Source organism: Elgaria multicarinata, chromosome 10 (assembly GCF_023053635.1).
Source record: "Elgaria multicarinata webbii isolate HBS135686 ecotype San Diego chromosome 10, rElgMul1.1.pri, whole genome shotgun sequence".
NCBI classification, from domain to species: domain Eukaryota; kingdom Metazoa; phylum Chordata; class Lepidosauria; order Squamata; family Anguidae; genus Elgaria; species Elgaria multicarinata.
In genome coordinates this window covers 89,467,005-89,487,598 of record NC_086180.1, presented here as the reverse complement: position 1 = coordinate 89,487,598, position 20,594 = coordinate 89,467,005, and the positions used below count along the sequence as shown (strand labels likewise).

Sequence of the window (20,594 nt, the reverse complement as noted above, 5' to 3'; positions counted from 1 at the left end):
CTTCTTTCCTTTGTCTCATCCACCCAGGGCTGGCCATTAGGCAAAGTGAGTCAGCTGATTCAACAGATGATAGAGGGGGCAGCCAGATGTTGGAGGATAGACCTGTGTGGTCTGCATAGTCTGTCATGCACCCCCTAAACTAGTCTGCTTCCTCTGCCTGCACTAGAAGACATTGGCCTATAGCCACCCTCAAAGAGAGCTTCAACTGCCAGTCTGGTCAGGTTTTGTTCCTGCAATGGGAAGCAACACCATCTTCTTGTTTGCCTCAGGCAGTTGGCTCTGCCCCACTCGATTGACTTAAAGGTATGGCTGTGCAGGCTCGTGGTGAGTTAAACAGCGTACCTGTTCAGTTAAATACTGAAACGGGTATGCCCAGAAAATCATAGGGCCAATTCACACATTACATTACATTTTAAATGTATACCTAAGATGTTTGAAGTGTAGACATGGAAGTGTCAAGTGTGAATGTGACAAACATGGCTGTGAACACACCTTATCCCGGTTTGCCCATTGGCCCTGATATCCTGGGTTTGCCACAGCATAATGTGTCCAATGGCCTTTCACACTGAACATTATCAGACGAGCATTTTATTGCATGGTCGTTAATGGCCTCTCACGGTTTTTCATGGTTCCTTTTGACGACAATGTCCGCCACTTACTGTTGTGTGCAGGAGAAGTAGCGTGATAAAAATGCCCACTGAATGGGCCATGTGGTCATTGCTTGCTTCCTCTTTCTTCCCGATGTGAAGAAAGAGGAAGCTGCTTGTTGCTATTGTGGGACAGCAGCAGGAGGCAAAGCCAGTGGCAGCGCGGGGGGGGGGGACAGGGGGTGCAAGCACACACACCCCAAACAAGGAGCTGGCCACCCCAGCTGCCACCCCAGTTGCTGGCAGAGACAGCTTTACCAGGAGGGCTCACCCAGACAAGGCAGCCATGACAAGGGTTAACAGTTAGCCTTGCTGAAGCCCTGTGCCTGCACTGTCACCTCCTCCAGTTTCAGAGAAGGAGCCATGTGGGTCGGCAAAGCTCTGCTGTTTTAGAGGATCGAGGCTAGAGCAGCAACAACCCCTCCCCCCTAAATTTATCAGTATATGACTTATTTCAGAATATATGGTTACGATGGCAGTTTTAGCGTGAGATACACTGTTATTTTTCTTTCAGACATCTTAACATGTGGGATACAGCTCACCCACCTAGAAATATACTTTGCCCCTTCTGTGCCCCCACCTGAATTTTTTTTCTGGTGCCACCACTGGGCAAAGCAATGGTAGGGAAATGCGATTCCGCCCCCCTTTTGATGCTCATTGAGCCAAATCCTCTATCTTGGGGGGATTATCCTGATAATTCTCAAAACAGATAAAATTAATAATAAATTTGGTAGCCTTTAACATGCCACAAGAAAATGTGTCGTTTTTGCTGCAACAGACTAACATTGTAGCCCTTCTGGAAGTTGTTACAAGTTATTTTGTCTATCTTGTTAGTATTTATTTAAAAGTAGAATTTCAAATATGTAATATGGTTTAAGTAATATGATTCTACGTATTACTTAAACCAGTATATTTCATAGAATCATAAAATAGTAGAGTTGGAAGGGGCCTTTAAGTCCAACATAGCTTACATTAACTGCAAAGATACTAACTTAAGGGGGTTGTAGACTCCCTTAAAAAAGACAAAATTAGCAAGATACAAAAACAATGTTTTAAATGTTAAGCTTTAAAAGCTAGAGGACATTCCTTGCTTCTTAGTTCAAATAATCTTCAGTGTACTTTACAAAATGATCCTCTGCATATTTTCCTCCAAGGGTGGGAAAGGAATACCAAGCCTGTGAGAAGTTTATGACCAAGATGACATGGCAGGTCAAAATACAGACTAGTTTAAACTGGAATGACTGGTCACTGCTGCAACACCCTTTAAATCTGACAGAAAGTGCAAACTGATAATCTCTCAGCGGTCCTGAGTGACTTTTATACTGTGTTGCTTCACGTGACGGCTTTTTGCTTGAACCAACAGGAATCCAAGCCACGCCCCTCTGCTACTTTGTCTTTACATTTACATGGGGGATGAGTGGGGCAGAGGGGGGGGGGAAGAGAAACAGAGAGGAAGGGAGGGGGAGCAGGAATAGTGACTGTGACATTAGAAAACTACTTTTCTGCCAGTGACGAAGGAAGCAGCAGCAGCTGTTGCTGCTTTTCAGAAACTTCCATCAAGATGCCTTTTCAAAATAGCTCGACCAGGAGAGCCCGGCATAAATGGATATGGGCTGGGGTCATGGTTCTGTTAGTTGTGCTGGTTGTTATTGCGTTGGTTGCTGTACTCAGACCTGGAAGGAAGGAGAACAGCGGCTCAGAAGACCTGCAGTGGAAAGGCGAAGGGACCACTGAACACCTGCAGGAAATCATCCTGGGGAGATGTTACAACTATATTCTTACAGTGAACCCTGGCCTCAGGTGAGTACTAAAATACACTTATAAATAACAGAGCAGGATGTAGACTGGAGGGGACGGTAGCTGGACAAGGGGGACAAGCATTTTTATTTTTTTTAGTAGCAATAAATAAATAAATTGAAAACTAGCTGAACAATCTCTGACTAGGGTTCCTATGTTTTAATTATTTGCATGATCAAACGTTATTTACCTTTTTCCATAATGTAGCGATGGGGAAACTTCACTTGTTGAATTTTGGCTCATTATGTAGCTGTTAAAGGCAGAGGAATCCTTCCAGCAAAATATGGTATTTGATAGTATCAAATTTGAAGCAGGAATTTAAAACGAAATCTTGTGTGTGTAGGGGGAGTATATATAGTGTGTAAGGCTGCATGGCTGTGTATGTAACAGTGACTTGATGGGTCAAGGATGCATTTCTAAAAAAATAATGCTTTACATTACAAAGTGTTTGAAAGGCTTGATGTATTATTTATTTATTTGACTTGTTCCCGCCTTTCTATCAAAAATGGCACTCAAGGAAGTTTACAATGTATTTTGTTATCCTTACAACAGCTATGTAAGGTAGGTCACTGATGTCTCCATACTACAGATGAGGCTGTGAGGCTGGAAAAGTTCTGACTTGGGCCATAGCTAGACCTAAGGTTTATCCCTGGATCGTCCAGGGGTCAAACCTGTTCATCTAGGTGACACACAGGGGATCCAGTGCTCAGGCAGGGGCGAACCCTGGATGATCTCAGGATAAACCTTAGGTCTCACTGTGGCCTTGGTGAAGTTCATCTAGTGAGTTCATGACAAAAGTGAGATCACCATCCTATGTATATGTTGACTTAACAAATATCCAACTCTATTCAATTGGGCTTATTGGTAATAAATTCACTTATAGTCAGTTGGGCTTAGGGCCAGATAAGTGTGAATAGGAGTGCAGCCTGATAGAACAAGCCTATGCGTATTTATGCAGAAGTAAGTCCCACTTAATTCCATACACCCTATTCACAAATAAATGTGCATCATGTTGCAGCCTTGAAGCACAGTCCTATGATGTTTACTCAGAAACCAATCCCATTACTGTAAATGGGATTTTCTCCCTGGTAAGTTTAGGATTACAGCTTTAGATTTTTAGATCAGGGCTAGGAGAAAAGTACTGAATACTCCTCCCAAATCAGTGATACAATATGTGACTGATTTGAGGTGGGGCAGTGGCACTGCAATCTACTTTTTAAATTGTAGCTTGTAACAGATTATTTAGCGCTAGGAGGCATCCTGCAAAAGTCTGAGGTGTATTTTTTTAGCTTTATCAGTATGTTGCAAGGCTATTCAGTGAACCTTACCAGTGTGGCAATACTGTGACTGACTTTTTATGAACCGATATATACATAGCAGACAAGTCTTCAAAGAAAGGTTTGTAATTTTTTCCTGTGTAGGGGGAAAACGGTATACAACTGTTAGCTCAGTTTAGCTTCTGATCTGTGTTTCTCTAAGTCAATATTGCAGTCACCAGATTTGACACATTTGTGTATTTCCCTCAGCGTGCGAACGCACACACACACTGTTTATGTACTGCTAATGATGGTATAGTATAGATTCCCAGCATAAACATGCAGAAAAATACGCAACCCTGCATACTCGTTCCTGTATTGATGTGGTCTGGGGAATGTTTCTCTCTCCCCTCCTCTAGAGAATTATATACACTTATCCCTCCTCTTGATTTTGGAGAGTTAGTGACTGTGTTTCACACATGACAGGTTACCACATTTTGTGGTTATGAAGATTTGGCCTCAGTCTCTTCCTTGGACCTATTTACCTTATGTTCAACCATCTATTGTGTGCCTTCTCTCTCTTCTGGTGCACTAACATCAGTAGATTATTCTATGACATGGGTAGCCAAGGTTTCAGACCCTCCAGGACACAGAGCACAACCTCCAAGGTTTCAACCATGACAAGATGTGCCCAACTTTTACAAACATCTTAATTTCTTTTATATGGCAGCTATCTAGAGGTAGAGGCTTTGTGGGTCTCTATGATGGTTGTACGTCTTTTGAAGTCCAGTTGATAACATTGTCAAGGTAATATGAAGGAGCTCAGGTAGATATTCATTTGTAAAGATGGCACAATTTAGTATAATATAGGTTGCTATAATATCTTGGGGTATAGTGACGCACAACAGTATGTTACGCCAAAAATTGAAATGTCCTAACATGCATAATTAATCTGAAGCATGGCAAGCCCAGCCCCAGTATTATGTGGCCACCATAAGTGGCCGGTGCTGGGAGGGTTGGAGATGAATATCAAGGTGTTGGACAGGACTTTGTACCCCCAAAGCTAGCCTTCTCCCCTCAGGTGTGGTGGAGGACACTCTCCTGTTGCCGGTGTAGAAGACTTAGCTGCCAATCTGATTGGCTTTTGTACATGGAATGAAGAGGTGAAACCATGTTGTCCTTTGCCTCAGGCAACAAGATGTCTTGGAGCAGCCCTGATTCTATCACCGAGGGAAACGGAGCTTTACAATAGCTTTACATACAGTTCTCATTTCCATGCAAACATACCATATTTGCACTTCCTAAACTTAAGCACAAACTGGAATGCAGTTTGCTGCCAAAGGATGTGTATTTCTGTTGTTTGCGACACAGTTCACAAAACAAAAAACTGCAGACAAAAATGCAACTTCAAATGTGCTCCAATTCATGTACTTGCAAAAACAAGAGCAAGAATGCTGTATTCAATGGGAATCAATCTGTACATATGCCAGAGTGTGCACAAAAATGTGTACATTTTGGGGGAAGTGTGCACAAAAAACCATTTTTTTTCATGCACACAAAAATCCATGCAAATTTTCATGGGGACTAAAAAATATTCACAAGTCTGTGTGCGTAAGCCTACACTGTTTCCTTCTGACTCAGAGAAGAGATGCTCTTAGCACATATTTCATTGGTTCAAAAGGGAAACACTATTCCAATATGGATTTCTGAGCCAAGGAGAAAATCCTTTCTCTGTCTTACAAACCCTCTGTCCTTTGTTATTACCACAGTCTTTAAAAGAAATCTAAAGAAAAGTGTTATCAAGAGTAATAACAAAACTAAAGATGAATTTAGATATACTCTTAAAATTAAATACAAAACCCCTTGATAAACATAAAATATGAACTAACATATGCAAGGTCCAATGGTCTTTGATTAGATCTTTTGGCGTAAGCATCTGGCAGACAAAGCTTGAAGAAACTGAGAGACATAGGAGGGGCAATACATGTCTGCAAAGACTTCCTTCTTTCCTTTATCTCTTCCGTCTAGGAATGGCCATTAGACAGAGTGAGACAGCTGATTCAGCAGATGATGGAGTTATTGGAAGATAAAGCTGTCAAGTAGTCTGTCATACACTCCTTAAACTAGTCTACTTCCTCCAGGTTCACTGGAAGAGGCTGGCCTATTGCTACCCTCAAAGAGAAATTTAATGCCAGTCTGGTCAGTTTTTGTTCCTGTAATGAAATAAGTTTGATACCTTTTTTATTCAGTTTAGGATACGTTACTGCTAGGGAAGCAGTTGGACCATTGGATGACAAAGGAGTTAAAGAAATACTAAAAGAGGACAAGGAGATTGCAGAGAAGCTAAATGAATTATTTGCATCAATTCTTTACTGCAGAAGGTATCGGACAGATACTTGTGCCTGAAGTGATCTTTTCAGGAAGTGGGTCCAATGAACTGAGGCAAACAGTTGTGACAAAAGTGGAAGTTCTCAACCTTATTGACAAATTGAAATTAAATAAATCACCGGGCCCAGATGGTATCCATCCTAGAGTTGTTAAAGAACTCAAATATGAAATTGCTGATCTTCCAACTGAAATATGCAACATGTCCCTAACATTGTACTCCATATCAAAGGACATGAAGATGGCCAATGTAACACCAATGTTTAAAAAGGGATTTAGGGGGGATCTGGGAAATTACAGGTCAATTAGCTCTATGTCTGCTCCAAGAAAATTGGTTGGAATCATTATTAAAGATAAAATTAGTAAGCATTTAAAGGACAAGCCCTGCTGAAAATGAACCAACATGGCTTTCGCAACGTTAAGTCCTGTCTCGCTAACCTTTTAAAGTTCTTTGGGAGTGTCAATAAACACGTATGCAGGGGTAGACATTGTTTACTTGGACCTCCAAAAAGTTTTTGACAATGTCCCTCACCAATAATCCCTGAGCAAACTTAGCAGTCATGGAATAAGAGAAGTCCTCTTATGGATTAGTAACTGCCTAAAGAACAGAAAGCAGAGAATAGGAATAACTGGTAAATTCTCCCAATATTGGGATCCCACCGGGTTTTGTATTGGGCCCAACACTTTTGAACTTGTTCATAAATTATCTGGAATTAGAAGTGAGCAATTAAGTGGCCAGCCTTGCTGATGACACCAAATTATTTAGGATGGTTAAAACAAAAAGGGATTGTGAGGAGCTCCAAAAGAATATGTCCAAACTGGAAGAATGTGCAGTGTAAGCAAGTGTAAAGTGATGCACATGGGAGGGGAGGAATCCCATCTTCAAGTATAATCCAATGGGATCTGAGTCGGTGGTGATAACATTTGCAGCTGTGGTAAAAAAAGGCAAACTCCATGTTAGGCATAATTAGAAAATGAGTTGAGAATAAAACTGCCAATATCATACTGCCTTTATACAAATCTGTGGTGCGACAACACTTAGAATACTGTGTACAGTTCTGTTCATAATTAAAAAAAGATATTGTTGAACTGGAAAATGATCGAGAGGTTGGAACATCTCACCCAAGAGGGAAAGTTACCACAGCTGGGATTATTTAGCTTGAAAAAAAGGATGGGAGGGGGAGACATGATAGAGGTGTACAAAATAATGCATGGTGTGGAAAATGTGGACATTGAGATATTTTTCTTCCTCTCTCAAAATACTGGAACCCGGGGCCATCCCATGGAGCTGATTGGTGGGAGGTTCAGGACAGATAAATAGAAGGACTTCTTCACACAGCACATAGTTAAACTATGGAATTCGCCACCACAAGATGTAGTGATGGCCACCAACTTGCATGGCTTAATAGGGGTTGCACATATTCTTGGAGGAGGATATGAATGGCTGTTAGTCCTGATGGATATGTGCTACATCCAGTAGCAGAGGCAGCCTGCCTGTGAACAGCCAGAACATGGGCAGGAGGGTACTGTTTGCACTCATGTCTTGCTTGTGGGTTCCCAGTCAACAGCTGCATTCTGATTTGTGTATTTGGAGATGATCCCTAGAAACTGATGTGTTGGTGGGTGACAGGAGTTGTTCTCAAAACCCACTCTGTTAGTATTTTGATTCCAAGTTGATTTCTATGAAAAAATATATGTTTTGATTTGAAGATGATGCACCAATATATTTCAATGGCAACCCCTGTCTGAAACCCTGGAGAAAATGAATTTATTTATTTATTTATTTATTAAATGTATATACCGCCCCATAACAGAAGCTCTCTGGGCGGTTTACAAGGTTAGCGGACAAATAAGGTTGTGTCTGTAGTATTCTGTCTTTTTAAGAGCCGTGCCAGCATGCGCAGGCCAGGTGAGTAAGCTGGAAGGAATATTAACAATGAATATTATTTTCAGGAGGAATTTTTACAATCTGGAGCTTTCAGGGCAATTTAAAAAGCAAACAAAATTTATTTGATTTTCAAAGACCTGAATGGCATTCTTGAAAATTGCTACTCCATATTGAGAGCAGTGGTTTTGAAATTCTTAATCTGGTCAAGCATGGCACCAGGTGGAATAAACGACAAAATTAGGATTTCCAAGAATGGGCTATAATTGAAAACAGCATGGTTGGAAGGCACGGGGGGCCTGTTCTAGAATCTAGGCTCACAACATTTACAGAACCAAACCATATATTCTCTCACAACACAGCACCCAGTAAAATACGGAACATTTAGGATCCTCTGGACTTTGATCCTCATTCACATGAAATCCTCATTCGCATGAAAACCTTACATTATGGGGTAACCCAAAACAGGAATTAAAATAAGTATATTATGATTATGATTTATTTCATTTCTATAACACCAACAGCCAATGCTCTCTAGGCTGTTTACAATTACATTACGCCCTGAACAAGCTGGAAATAGTTAACAGGTGCAGCAAGGCTTCAGTTCTGTTAACAACACTTATCTTTCAGGCGCCAGGTCAAGACTTTCCTCTTCTCCCAGGCTTTTAACAGCACTTAACAACACTAAGTTTGTTTTTTAACAGACCCCCCAGAACTGTTGTTTTTAAATGGATACTGTTGTTTTTATACTGTTGATTTTATGTTTTTGATGGTTTTAAATTTTGTATACTTTTAATGTTTACTGTTTTTAACTTTTGTAAACTGCCCAGAGAGCTTCGGTTATGGGGCGATATATAAATGTATTACATAAATAAATTCTAAGTTTGGCCCAGTTGCATTAGTTGCATGATAAAATTCCAATTTACTAAAATCAGTATAGAGGTTGCCCCAGGCATTCAGAACAGATTGCAGTTTGCTCTGCATTAAATAGGAAACTTCAACCGGGGTTTTCTATACGGCTTCTTTACCCCAACCTAAATGCGTATATTAGTGTTTTAGGTTACATGACGCAGCCGTCCATTCACCTCAGTGCTGGGTTTTAACTGCAGTAATGCGCATATTTGCATTTGCGATTTACCACGACTTTTAGATCGGGTCCAACTTTGAACCACGTTATGGCTGTGTGTCTTTGGGGGAGTTATGTCGGATTTTGACATGTGGGCGGAGCTTTGCGGGTAGGATAACGTGATTGGCCCATTTCCCGATTTTGCTCCAATCCACTGCCTCCTTCATTCGTGCCGATTTTAGTTTGAAGTCTCTCTCCGGAGTGCTGCAGAGAAAGCTTCGTAATACAAATTCGTTCATATATATATATATATATATATATATATATATATATATATATATATATATATATATTCCTTTCCCTCTGTATCCTCCTCGTCGTCCCCCCGCTCCCTGTTCGTGGAGGCTGTTTCTTTGAATTTCCTTATGAGGAGCAATGGGAACAAAGCAGCCAGCCTCCTTCATTTCCCTCTGTAGCCTCCCTCTGTAGCCTCGTCCTCCCCACTGCTTCCACTTGGTTTGTGTGTTATATTAGTCTGCAAAGCTCCACAGATAAGATTTATAGCTTCGTTGGCTTCTACTCTTTATAATCGTATATGAAATAATGTGCTAATGCGCATGTGCGCATTAATAACTCACTATAAAAAATAATAATTCAGGAAATAAATCACTGTTGCTGCTGCAGTGTGACACTCTTTACCTACATTTGAATCAATGAAAAATTGGGTTTTTATTTAATGAGGAGCATATCCCACTGTCGTATAGACGAGGGCCCAGCTATTCATGCCTAGGAGTAAGCTCCATTGTGTTAAGTATATGAAAAGAAATACTTGCTTAGTCATTAAAATTGTGTGTGTATGGCTATCTCAGGGTTAAACAGAGAAAGACTATCTGTGGGCAATTACCTTGAGATAGAGGCTGTTCTGGGAACCTTGCCAAGATTCTAAGTTAGCCTCATCACAGCTGTATGTAATGTAGATAAGAATTGTGTAAGATGTGTATATAGTTTCTCACTTGTGTAAAATGGAACTGATCACTGCTTACTGATCACTGCTCTATGATCACTGCTCTCTGTGTATGCCTCAGTGTGCTGATCTGAACTGATCTGAATTGAACTGCACAGAAGCCTGAAGGAAATAAACCAGCTCTGCTGTGTAAGACCTGCGTGATGTGTGTTTGTTTCTGAGCAAAAACAGAGTTCCAGAGAGAGAAAAGTTCTGGCACAATAACCCAACAAAGGTTATGGGCCCAGTCCAGTCCAGGAAGCCTACGCCAGCTTAACCCAGGCAGAAGAACCAGAACTTGATGGGAATGGTGCAGTATCAGAACCAGAACCAGGAGTCTGCTAAAACAGAAGACTGTTGATGGAGGAAGACATCAAGCTAAAGCCAGTGCTGCAAAGTGAGGAATAATCTCAGTCGGCTGACTCTGAGGAGGACTCTGAGCAGAAGGACGGTGAGATACCAATTCCTAAAGCAGAGGAAATGGCAGGAGCTAATATGTCTGGTTTGCATCAATTGTTAGAAAAGCTGAATGACTCTAACTATGCATTATGGTCTTACAAAATGCAAATGTATCTGATTCAGGCTGAACTGTGGTATGTAGTCACAGAGGATCCACCAGATAGAGCAGATCCACAGAATGCTAAATGGTTTAAGGACGATGCAAAAGCAATGGCAGTTATTGCATTAGCTGTGGAAGACTCTCAAATTTCCTTCATTCAGTTTTTGAATACATCAAAAGAGTGCTGGAATGCACTACAAGCTGTATATCAAAGAGAAACAGCGGGCAGTAAAGTAATTCTAACCCGGAAGCTGTATGGAATGAAGCTGAAACCAGGGGAGTCTATGTCAAACCATTTGAAAAGCATGAGAGAAATCTTCAATCAACTCAGGGCACGAGGGATGGAGTTTACAACTATACACCAAGTCTATGTGATTTTGTCAAGTCTTGATTCATCGTACGACGCGGTTGTCACCATGATGGAAAGTCAAGAGGAGAAAAATTTAACCCTCGAGTATGTAGCTGGAAAACTACTGGAAACCTATGAAAGAAGACAAGCTTCAAAACAACAGAGCCTTAAACATCCTGTGGCTGAATTTCAACAAAGCCATAAAACTTCTGATGTGGTGGCTGCATTAAAGGCAAGGAAATGCTTTAACTGTGGTTCCACAGAACACTTAAGGCGGGATTGCAACAAGAAGAAGAAGAAGCTGTTGACAGCAAAGTGGAGAGAAGAAAACAACATGAATGAAGCTGAATCAACAAAGAAGTGTCTTCTAGCAAGAGTCAAAGAGACAATGAATCCTTGGTTTTTGGACTCTGGGGCTTCAATAAGTATGGCAAAAGACAAACTTTCATTTGTAACCTTGGAAACTTCTACTTCAGAGCAAAAGTGTGTTACCCTTGCAAATGGAACAAAAATCCAGATTTGTGGTGTGGGTAATGTATATTTTGATTGTCTGGGAGTTGAACTACAAAGTGTTTTATATGTACCAGAATTGGAAACAAACCTTCTAAGTGTGTTTCAGTTAACAGAAATGGGGTATGAGGTTTGTTTTACTGAAGAAAATTGTACTATAAAACAGGGAAACAAGGTGTGTGTGCAGGGAATAATGAAAGAATCTTTGTATGTAATTAATACTTGTACAGAAAATGAAGTTGTAGCCAGCAAAGTCACAACAAAAACAATAGCCAATTGCAAACCACACCAAGAGTGTATCCATTTAACTCATAAAAGGTTTGGTCACGCCAACTATAAAATAATTTCTAAGATTCCAGAATTGTGTGAAGGGGTGAAAATCAAACCATGTTCTAACTATGTAGAATGTAATGTATGCAGTGAAACCAAGTGTCATAAGTCAAACATTCCAAAACATAGTGAGAGAACAACAAAAAGAATTTTTGAATTAATTCATGCAGATCTTGCAGGTCCTTTTGAGACAAGTCAAGGAGGAAACAGATTTTTCTTGTCTATTGTTGATGATTACAGTAGATTTGGATTTGTGTATGTGTTAAAACAGAAGAGTGAAACTTTTGGAAAGTTCAAAGCCTTTGTTAAGTGGAGTAAAAATAGATTTAAAGAACCTATAGCTAATCTAAGAACGGACCGGGGAGGTGAATTTCTTAGCAACCAATTTAAAAAATTCCTCAGTGATGAGGGTATACAACATGACCTTACTGCTCCATATTCACCATTTCAAAATGGAGTTGCAGAAAGGAAAAACAGAACCTTGCAGAACATGTTAAGAGCTCTATTGAAAGAGTCAGGATTGTCTAATCTGTTCTGGGCAGAAGCTTTGTCCACCTCAAATTATTTGTTAAACAGGCTTTACCACTCTGTACATGAAAAAACCCCATATGAAATGTTTTACAAAAGAAAACCTAGAGTGTCACATATAAGGGTTTTTGGAAGTAAATGTTTTGCTCATATTCAGAAAGAAAACAGACCAGGAAAACTAGCTCAAAGAGGTTTGGAATGTAAACTGTTGGGATATGATACACAAACAAAAGGCTATCGTTTGTGGTCTCCATATCACAAAAGTGTAATTGTGAGCAGAGATGTAGTTTTTCATGAACAAATGCAGGAAACAAAACAGTATGTAAGTTTGCCTGTAGAACAGAAAGCTGTAGAAACAGAAGAAATTCCTGAACAATCTCAGCAAGAGAGGGAGGGGGAAGAAACTGTAGAGGAGGAAACTATGCCTGTAACTATGCCAAGACGATCAGAAAGGGAACGCAAAGCTCCAATTCGTTATTCAGATGAATACCAAAGCAAACAGGTTTCTCATAGAGCTTTACTAATAGCCTATGAATCTACTTCATTTGAGGAAATTCAGGAAATGGAACCTACAGAAGCTCAGGGCTGGCATGAAGCAATGTCAGAGGAAATCAGAGCAATGGAAAAAGATGAAACGTGGGAGCTAGTACCTTTACCTGAAGGTCGTAAAGCCATTACCTGTAAATGGGTATTCAAAGTAAAACAAAATGAGAAAGGACAAGTGGAACGTTACAGAGCAAGATTGGTAGCAAGAGGATTTGCTCAAAAATATCTAATAGATTTTGAAGAAGTTTATGCACCTACAACAAAATACTCAAGTGTAAAACTTTTGTTAAAAATTGCAGCAGAAAAACAATTGAATGTATTTCATTTTGACATCAAAACAGCTTTCTTATATGGAGATTTAACAGAGGAAATTTACATGACTCAACCAAAAGGTTTTGTTAAAAATCCAGGGTTAGTTTGTAAATTGAAAAAATCCATATATGGTTTGAGGCAAGCAGCAAGGTGTTGGAATAAGAAACTGGACAATGTATTGATCAAAATGGGTTTTGAACAAAGCAAAGCTGATCATTGTTTGTACACAAAACAGGATGGTTCAAATGTAGTGTATTTGCTGATTTATGTAGATGATTTGTTACTGGTTTTTAATGAAGAAGAACAGAAAAACACATTTGTAAACCAGCTGCAAAGACATTTTGAGTTAAAAGACCTTGGTTCAGTGAAAAGTTATTTGGGAATGCAAATTTCAAAAGATTCTAACACAGGGTCATTTCTGATTGAACAAAGTGGCAAAATTAAAAAATTGCTGGAAGAACACAGCATGGAGAATTGTAAAATTGTTGCCACTCCTATGGTCACTGATTTTCAAAATCAGACAGACAGTACTGAAATGGAAGACATACAGAAATATCAGAGTGTGATTGGAAGTTTACTTTATCTAGCAAACCTAAGTAGACCAGATATTACATTTGCTGTAAATCTTTTAAGCAGAAAAATGACAAAACCTTCTGTAACTGATTGGACAGCTGTAAAACGTGTATTGAGATATCTAAAAGGTACAATCAATCACAAATTGGAAATATCTACACACAAAGATGGAAATTTCTGTGTTTATGCAGATGCTGACTGGGCTAACGCAATTGATAGAAAGTCTACCAGTGGAGCAGCATTCTTTTACAATCAATCCTTGATTGATTGGTATACAAGAAAACAAAATTGTGTAGCAACCTCTAGTGCAGAAGCAGAATATATCAGCTTATCTCTGGCTTGTAATGAGATTGAATGGTATAAACAATTATTTGCTGATCTAAGGTTGGAAATTGAGACACCAGTAACCATATTTGAGGATAATCAGGCATGTATTAGTATGGCTACATCTGAAAAGTGTAAACCAAGAACTAAACATGTGGATGTTCGTTATTCTCATGTGAAAGATATAATTCAGAAGGGCTGGATTAAGCTTGAATATTGTCCATCTGAAATGATGTTGGCTGATTTATTCACAAAACCAGTATCAATGGTAAAACACAAAGAGATGCTTTTAAAGCTGGGTCTCAGATTGTAACACAATTTAAACAACATGCGCAAGAGGAGGACTGTTAAGTATATGAAAAGAAATACTTGCTTAGTCATTAAAATTGTGTGTGTATGGCTATCTCAGGGTTAAACAGAGAAAGACTATCTGTGGGCAATTACCTTGAGATAGAGGCTGTTCTGGGAACCTTGCCAAGATTCTAAGTTAGCCTCATCACAGCTGTATGTAATGTAGATAAGAATTGTGTAAGATGTGTATATAGTTTCTCACTTGTGTAAAATGGAACTGATCACTGCTTACTGATCACTGCTCTATGATCACTGCTCTCTGTGTATGCCTCAGTGTGCTGATCTGAACTGATCTGAATTGAACTGCACAGAAGCCTGAAGGAAATAAACCAGCTCTGCTGTGTAAGACCTGCGTGATGTGTGTTTGTTTCTGAGCAAAAACAGAGTTCCAGAAGGAGAAAAGTTCTGGCACAATAACCCAACACATTGAACACAGTGGGGGTTATGTCTGAGAAAGAACATGCATAGGATTGCTCTTTTAATAAGCAATGGGTAAAATGGAACTGCCATGAAAAGTATTAAAATGTATTTTTCAGATTAAAAACAACTCCATTAATTATGGGAGGGGCATTTGTTTTAAATTCTCACTGGATTCTTCATGATCTTGAACTTACAATATATGGCTTTGTTTGGAGCTGTACAGATCTTGGTGGAATGTTATCCCATATGCCTTAAGATTTCCAAATGGCAAGGTGAATGAATGGATAGAAAGAAAAGTGGCAATTTGCTCACCAAAGCAGGACTCTGAACCCTGCTAATGATGGGTTCCCCCTTCATTTTTCTTTTTATCACCTTTTATTTCCGTCTAAGGCCACAGCTAGACCTAAGGTTTATCCTGGGATCATCCAGGGTTCGCCCCTGCCTGAGCTCTGGATCCCCTGTGTGTCACCTAGATGAACAGGTTTGACCCCTGGATGATCCAGGGATAAACCTTAGGTCTAGCTGTGGCCTAAGTGTTCTACTGCATGTTAATATTTATAAGTAAGAAATTCTTTTTAAGTGTTGGTTTGGTTTTAACTGTCATGCCCCCATTGGAGGACTCCTCTTCGGAGGAAGAGCTAGAGGCCCCAGAAACCCAGGGCACCTCAGACCAGGGACTGCCACTAGACCTATAGAAGTCTGAGCCCTGGGGTGAGATGGTTGCAGGACCGTCCAGGAAAGGTGGCCTCAGGAGAAAGTGACTTCTGAGAATGGCTCTGTAAAGGGAGGCTTGATTATGGCAGCAGAGCTCTGGATGGGGCTCCAGCAGGCTTTGAGTTTAAAAACCTTCACAGAAAATCCAACCAACATTGGAACAACTTGGTCCATTCTGCTTTCACCTTGCTTCTTGCCTCCTGAACCATGCCTGAGATCGATGTCCCGTTTCCTGACCTTTTGGACTGGCTAATGACTCTGCTTCTAGACTGTATTACGTACCTGATTGAATTAGCGTGTTTGAACGCTTATTTATTTATTTATTTATTTATTACATTTCTATACCGCCCAATAGCCAGAGCTCTCTGGGCGGTTCACAAAAATTAAAACCATTCATAGTATAAAACAACAGTATAAAACCATAATATAAAATACAATATAAAAGCTCAACCAGATAAAAACAGCAGCAATGCAAAATTACAAATTTAAAACAGCATGTTAAAGTGTATTTATAGATTGTTAAAATGTTGGGAGAATAAAACGGTCTTCACCTGGCATCTAAAAGCATATAATGTAGCTCCCAAACTCTTGCTTGTTATCCTGCTGCTGCCTGTTCTTCTTGTCTGCCTGACTGCCTGTGTTCTAACTAGCGTTGTATCAAAAATCAGTCTGGGCCTGTGAGGGCAGCGGACGCCCCCGCATCCGGACCTCATGGGCCCAGGGGAACTGCCCAGTGCTAGGATGGGCCCAGGCCCACCTACTCTCCAGCCTTTGAGAGCGGTCAGGTGTGGGTCCACCCTGACCCATGCCCTTTGTCCCTTTTCCTCTGCTGAGTTAATGGTGCCATTAGTATGGCCGGGGGGAATCGTACACTGTCTGGACGTCCTGGGAAGTGCACTTTGCGACGGCCGGGAGTGCCTACTGTTAGCTTCGGCTGATACACCAGCTGCGCCCCTTCCTGGAGTTGGAAGACCTAAAGATGGTAGTGTATGCGCTGGTAACTTTGAGGCTCGACTTCTGCAATGGGTTGTACATAGGGCTACCTTTGTGCCTAGTCTGGAAACTTCAACTATTCCAAAATATGGCAGCCAAGCTGGTCACCGGTACACCTAGGGGTGACCACGTTACACCAGTTTTAAAATCTCTTCACTGGCTGCCAGTTAGTTTCCAGGTGAACTATAAAGTGTTGATTATCACCTTTAAAGGTGATAATGGTTTGGGTCCTACATGGTTTGGGTCCAGGCTACCTCCGGGATGGCCTTCTCCCATACAATCCACCCTGCACACTCAGGTCCTCTGGGAATAATTTCCTTCAGCCAGCCAAAACTAGGCTGACAGGCATTACCCTGAAGACCTTCTCTTCTGCTGCTCCCAGACTGTGGAATGGCCTGCCGGAGGCGATTCATCAACTCAACAGTCTTTTAGCATTTAAGAAGGCTGTAAAGACTGATATCTTCCAGCAGGCCTATCCAGTGGAATTTTAGGATGATTTTTAGGAAGTTTTAACAACGTATGCTTTGTTTTTAATCAGTATTTTATGTATTTTATACTTACTGTTGTTCCCCGCCTTGATCAGGATGGAGAGGCAGGTAGGAAATAATAATAATAATAATAATAATTGCCGCCCCTCCCCCCCCGCACCACTCGCTGTTTTAAAGGCCCTTCCAGCTTACTTGCATGAACACAAGAGTACCATTCTCTTTGAAGTTCTTTGATCACTAAGCAGGACCTTTCTGAACATCAATATAATCAGGGATGTTTTCTTCTATTTTTAATGTTTCAATTATCAATATCTCTAAAACCGTAATCTTCATTTTCACCCCTTTGAGGCCGCCTCAGTAATACCCTTACTCACCAGCGTGGTATCAGATGGAATGTCTTGTAGCCTTAGGCGTGACATCTATCTCAACCCTTCTTTCATTATTTTACTTGATTTTGAGTTCCAGGGAAGGTCAATACCTCCTACTCCTAAGTGATTCAAAGACTGTATTTGTGGAAGGAAAAGGACTTCTTTGTTCCAGTTCCTAACTTTGCTTCAAACACAAAACCCTCTTGAGTCACAAATTCTTGGCCAAGTTTCTTTTTCTCCTCCCCTGTCCTGTTTGTCTCTATGTGACAAACAGTATTTAAATTAAAATATTTCTAGACACTCAAGTTAACCCAGCTGGGCTGAAAAACCCAGTTCAGTCACTCACTTCTGAGCTAAATAAACATGCTTTTGTTCTAATAATTATTTGTGCTTAAATTCAGCTTGAATTATGTATTAGCACAATTAGAAGGTTTATGGTTTTGCCATACCCATGTTAACCTATAAGAACATGATGCTATGCATGTTTAAACAGAAAAAAATATCCTACAATTCTCAGTGTGTCCCAAGCTGGCTGGGGAATGCTGAGAGTTGTAGGACCTTTTTCTGTCTAAACATGCATAGGATTGCGCCTTATGTTGCTTTTTGTAGACAGTTTATGCAGTCAAATGGCAATGCTTTCCCTGAACTGTACCAATTCAGCCTACAGTTCCAGAGAGAGTGTTGAGATTGTGTCTTTTAATGTTCTTCCATAAGTTAACAGCATCAACAACCCCCTATGTATGGAAAAACAGCATGTTAGGGAAAATACCGGTGGAACTTTTTCTCTTCTAAACATTTATGTGCAGGGGTTTGGGGAATAGATTAAAACATACCCCTCCTCACACTCCTACTTGCAGCTTGAAGTGGTAGAGTCCAGGAACGGCTTTGCCACTTAATTATGCTGATTGTAGAAATTAACGATAGAGGAATGTGAGTGATTTGTACTCCCTCTTCCCAGGCCTTATCTGAAAGCCATCCCCACTTTTTCCTTACCTCCACTTGCCCAGAGCAGCCGCTGCCAGATATACAGATGGAGAAATGGGGGTGTGGGGTGGGTAACAGGATAGAGTTCAGGAAAAACCGGATATAAATGAATAAAAAGTAAACATTTCCTCCAGGTACTTATTTCTTGTTTAATATATACTTTGATTCACTGATTGAAATGCAAACATTGGTTCTATGGATCTGAAAGTTGTAAATTTACCAGCAATGTTTCTATTACTGCTAAAGTCCACAAATTATGGCATTCTAGGCTGAAGGTTTTAAACAATAAGCAGATCGATCCTCAGGGAGAACTATTACATTCACTTTCAGATTTGACATCATTTGAGTCTATAAGCCACACAAAGTTATAAGTGGCATTTGACTTGCTTCTGTGGGGAACTCTAAACGAGCAATTTATAGCACGCCTGTGACTGTCCGCTCCTGGAAGTTTGCGGGTCAATTTCATGCTGTCATAAACAAACAGGGCATCTCCCACAGTTTCCCCCAGCAAACCGGTTTTAAAGAGTCATCACACGAGGAAAAATCACGTTTCCTTACCATCACTTCTCCACCCCGGCAGCCGTTTATATCACGCTGCTTTTCCTGCACACAACAGGAGATCGCAGCACATTCCGTTTATAAAAAAAAAAGTTGGATTAAAAGGCATCAATTTTACGACAGGAGGCGGGCATTGTTGTCTAAAGGATGCAGACCCATCCGTAAGTGCAAATCTCCCCTACTTAAGTCTTTTGAAGTTAACTCATCCCTTCCTTCCCATTCAGGTAAGAAGCTGACTGCAATACACACCTGGCTGGGAGCAATATGGGAAGAGTAAATTATTATGGGGAAAATCTTTTTAAAAATTCCTAAAAATCATGGGATGACCCGATGTGGTTCAAACTTGGCATGCCTAAAGCCCTATATAGGTGCTATCATGTTGCTAAATTACTTGTCTTTGCCTTTAAAAATGACAGTGTTTTTTTAAAAAATAATTTTAAAACCTCAAACTTGAAAAACAATCCTAAAAATCAGGGATAGAACTAATGTACTTCAAACTTGGCACACCTAAAGCCCTACTTAAGTGCTATTATGGTGCCAAATTTCATGTCTTTACCTTTAAAAATTATGGAGATGAATGCATTTTTGTAAATTCCCATCTGTAGTCCTTGAAAAAATGTCCGTATCGATCTGAATTGATTCGGACCGATCCACTTTGGATTAGTTCGGGGCTCCCCTGATCTGCCTTGGATCTGTTTTAGAGAGGTTCAAATCACCCCAATCCACTTCAGATTTGGGATTCGGATCCGAAGCGGTGCACAGCCCTAAATAAAACGCTCATCTGATGAACCCCTTATTTTTACATAGATTAAATCCTGCTATTTACGATAGGTTTTTATTCCACCACTAGATGGCACTGTTCTACTGCAGCCTATTTTCTTCAATCATTCATTTTTCAATTAAAAATCACGTGGTCACTGTTTGGCCCTGTCTAAGGAACCTGTTTTGGATGTGAAAAGATCAGAGATGGGGGTGTTAGCATAACCACCTCCATTTTTAACAGGAAACTGTAAAATCTCCATTGCACACCAAGCGAAATGTCACGTACCCGAGGGGTTGTGGTAAGCACACCTATTTCACCCTATTTCCTTGTTTGCCTACTACATATACAGCAAAACATTTTTAAAAAAAATCACAAAGAGTGGTTAGAACTGAACTATGGATCATAAACATTTGCTTCATCTAGAAAATCGGTAGTTTAAGTTCCATTCAGCTCAGATATACATTTTAATTTAGGAGAAATTCAGTGGTAAGACACAGGGCGAGTATATTCCATTAAAAATTTCAAACTTACAAGTATGGTCTAAAACAGTGGTTCCCAAACTTTTTCAGGTAACCGTCCCCTTGGTTCCACAAACTCATTCCCAGTGCCCCCTACCCTACCCTATAAAAATCATTATTCAGAATAGCAGTTTTCAATGACCCACTAAGGAAGATAATAACAATAAAATTCAAAACAGTAACAATTAATTGAATATTTATTCAAAATCCAATTACATTTTTTTTAGTTTATTCAATTAAACATAATTGGTGAACTTAATCCAGTGATAGCATCTTTTCAAACTCTGATAGTCATTTAGCAAGAATATTAGATATCACATTTAGTAACTAGGGTAGAGTACCTCGGAAGAGGAAAGGAACCTCTCGT

The 20,594-nt window shown here is 40.2% G+C and overlaps 1 protein-coding gene across 1 annotated transcript in view; it reads left to right on the top strand.

Moving 5' to 3' along the window:
• The first annotated feature begins 2,151 nt into the window (after nucleotides 1-2,151).
• Nucleotides 2,152-20,594, top strand: part of LOC134404534 (ADP-ribosyl cyclase/cyclic ADP-ribose hydrolase 1-like) — a 37,931-nt gene continuing 19,488 nt past the window's right edge. Inside the window, exon 1 of the mRNA XM_063135256.1 lies at nucleotides 2,152-2,447. Within this exon, the coding sequence (XP_062991326.1) occupies nucleotides 2,209-2,447 (239 nt within the window). The 5' untranslated portion in view covers nucleotides 2,152-2,208. The remainder of the gene's footprint in view (nucleotides 2,448-20,594) is intronic.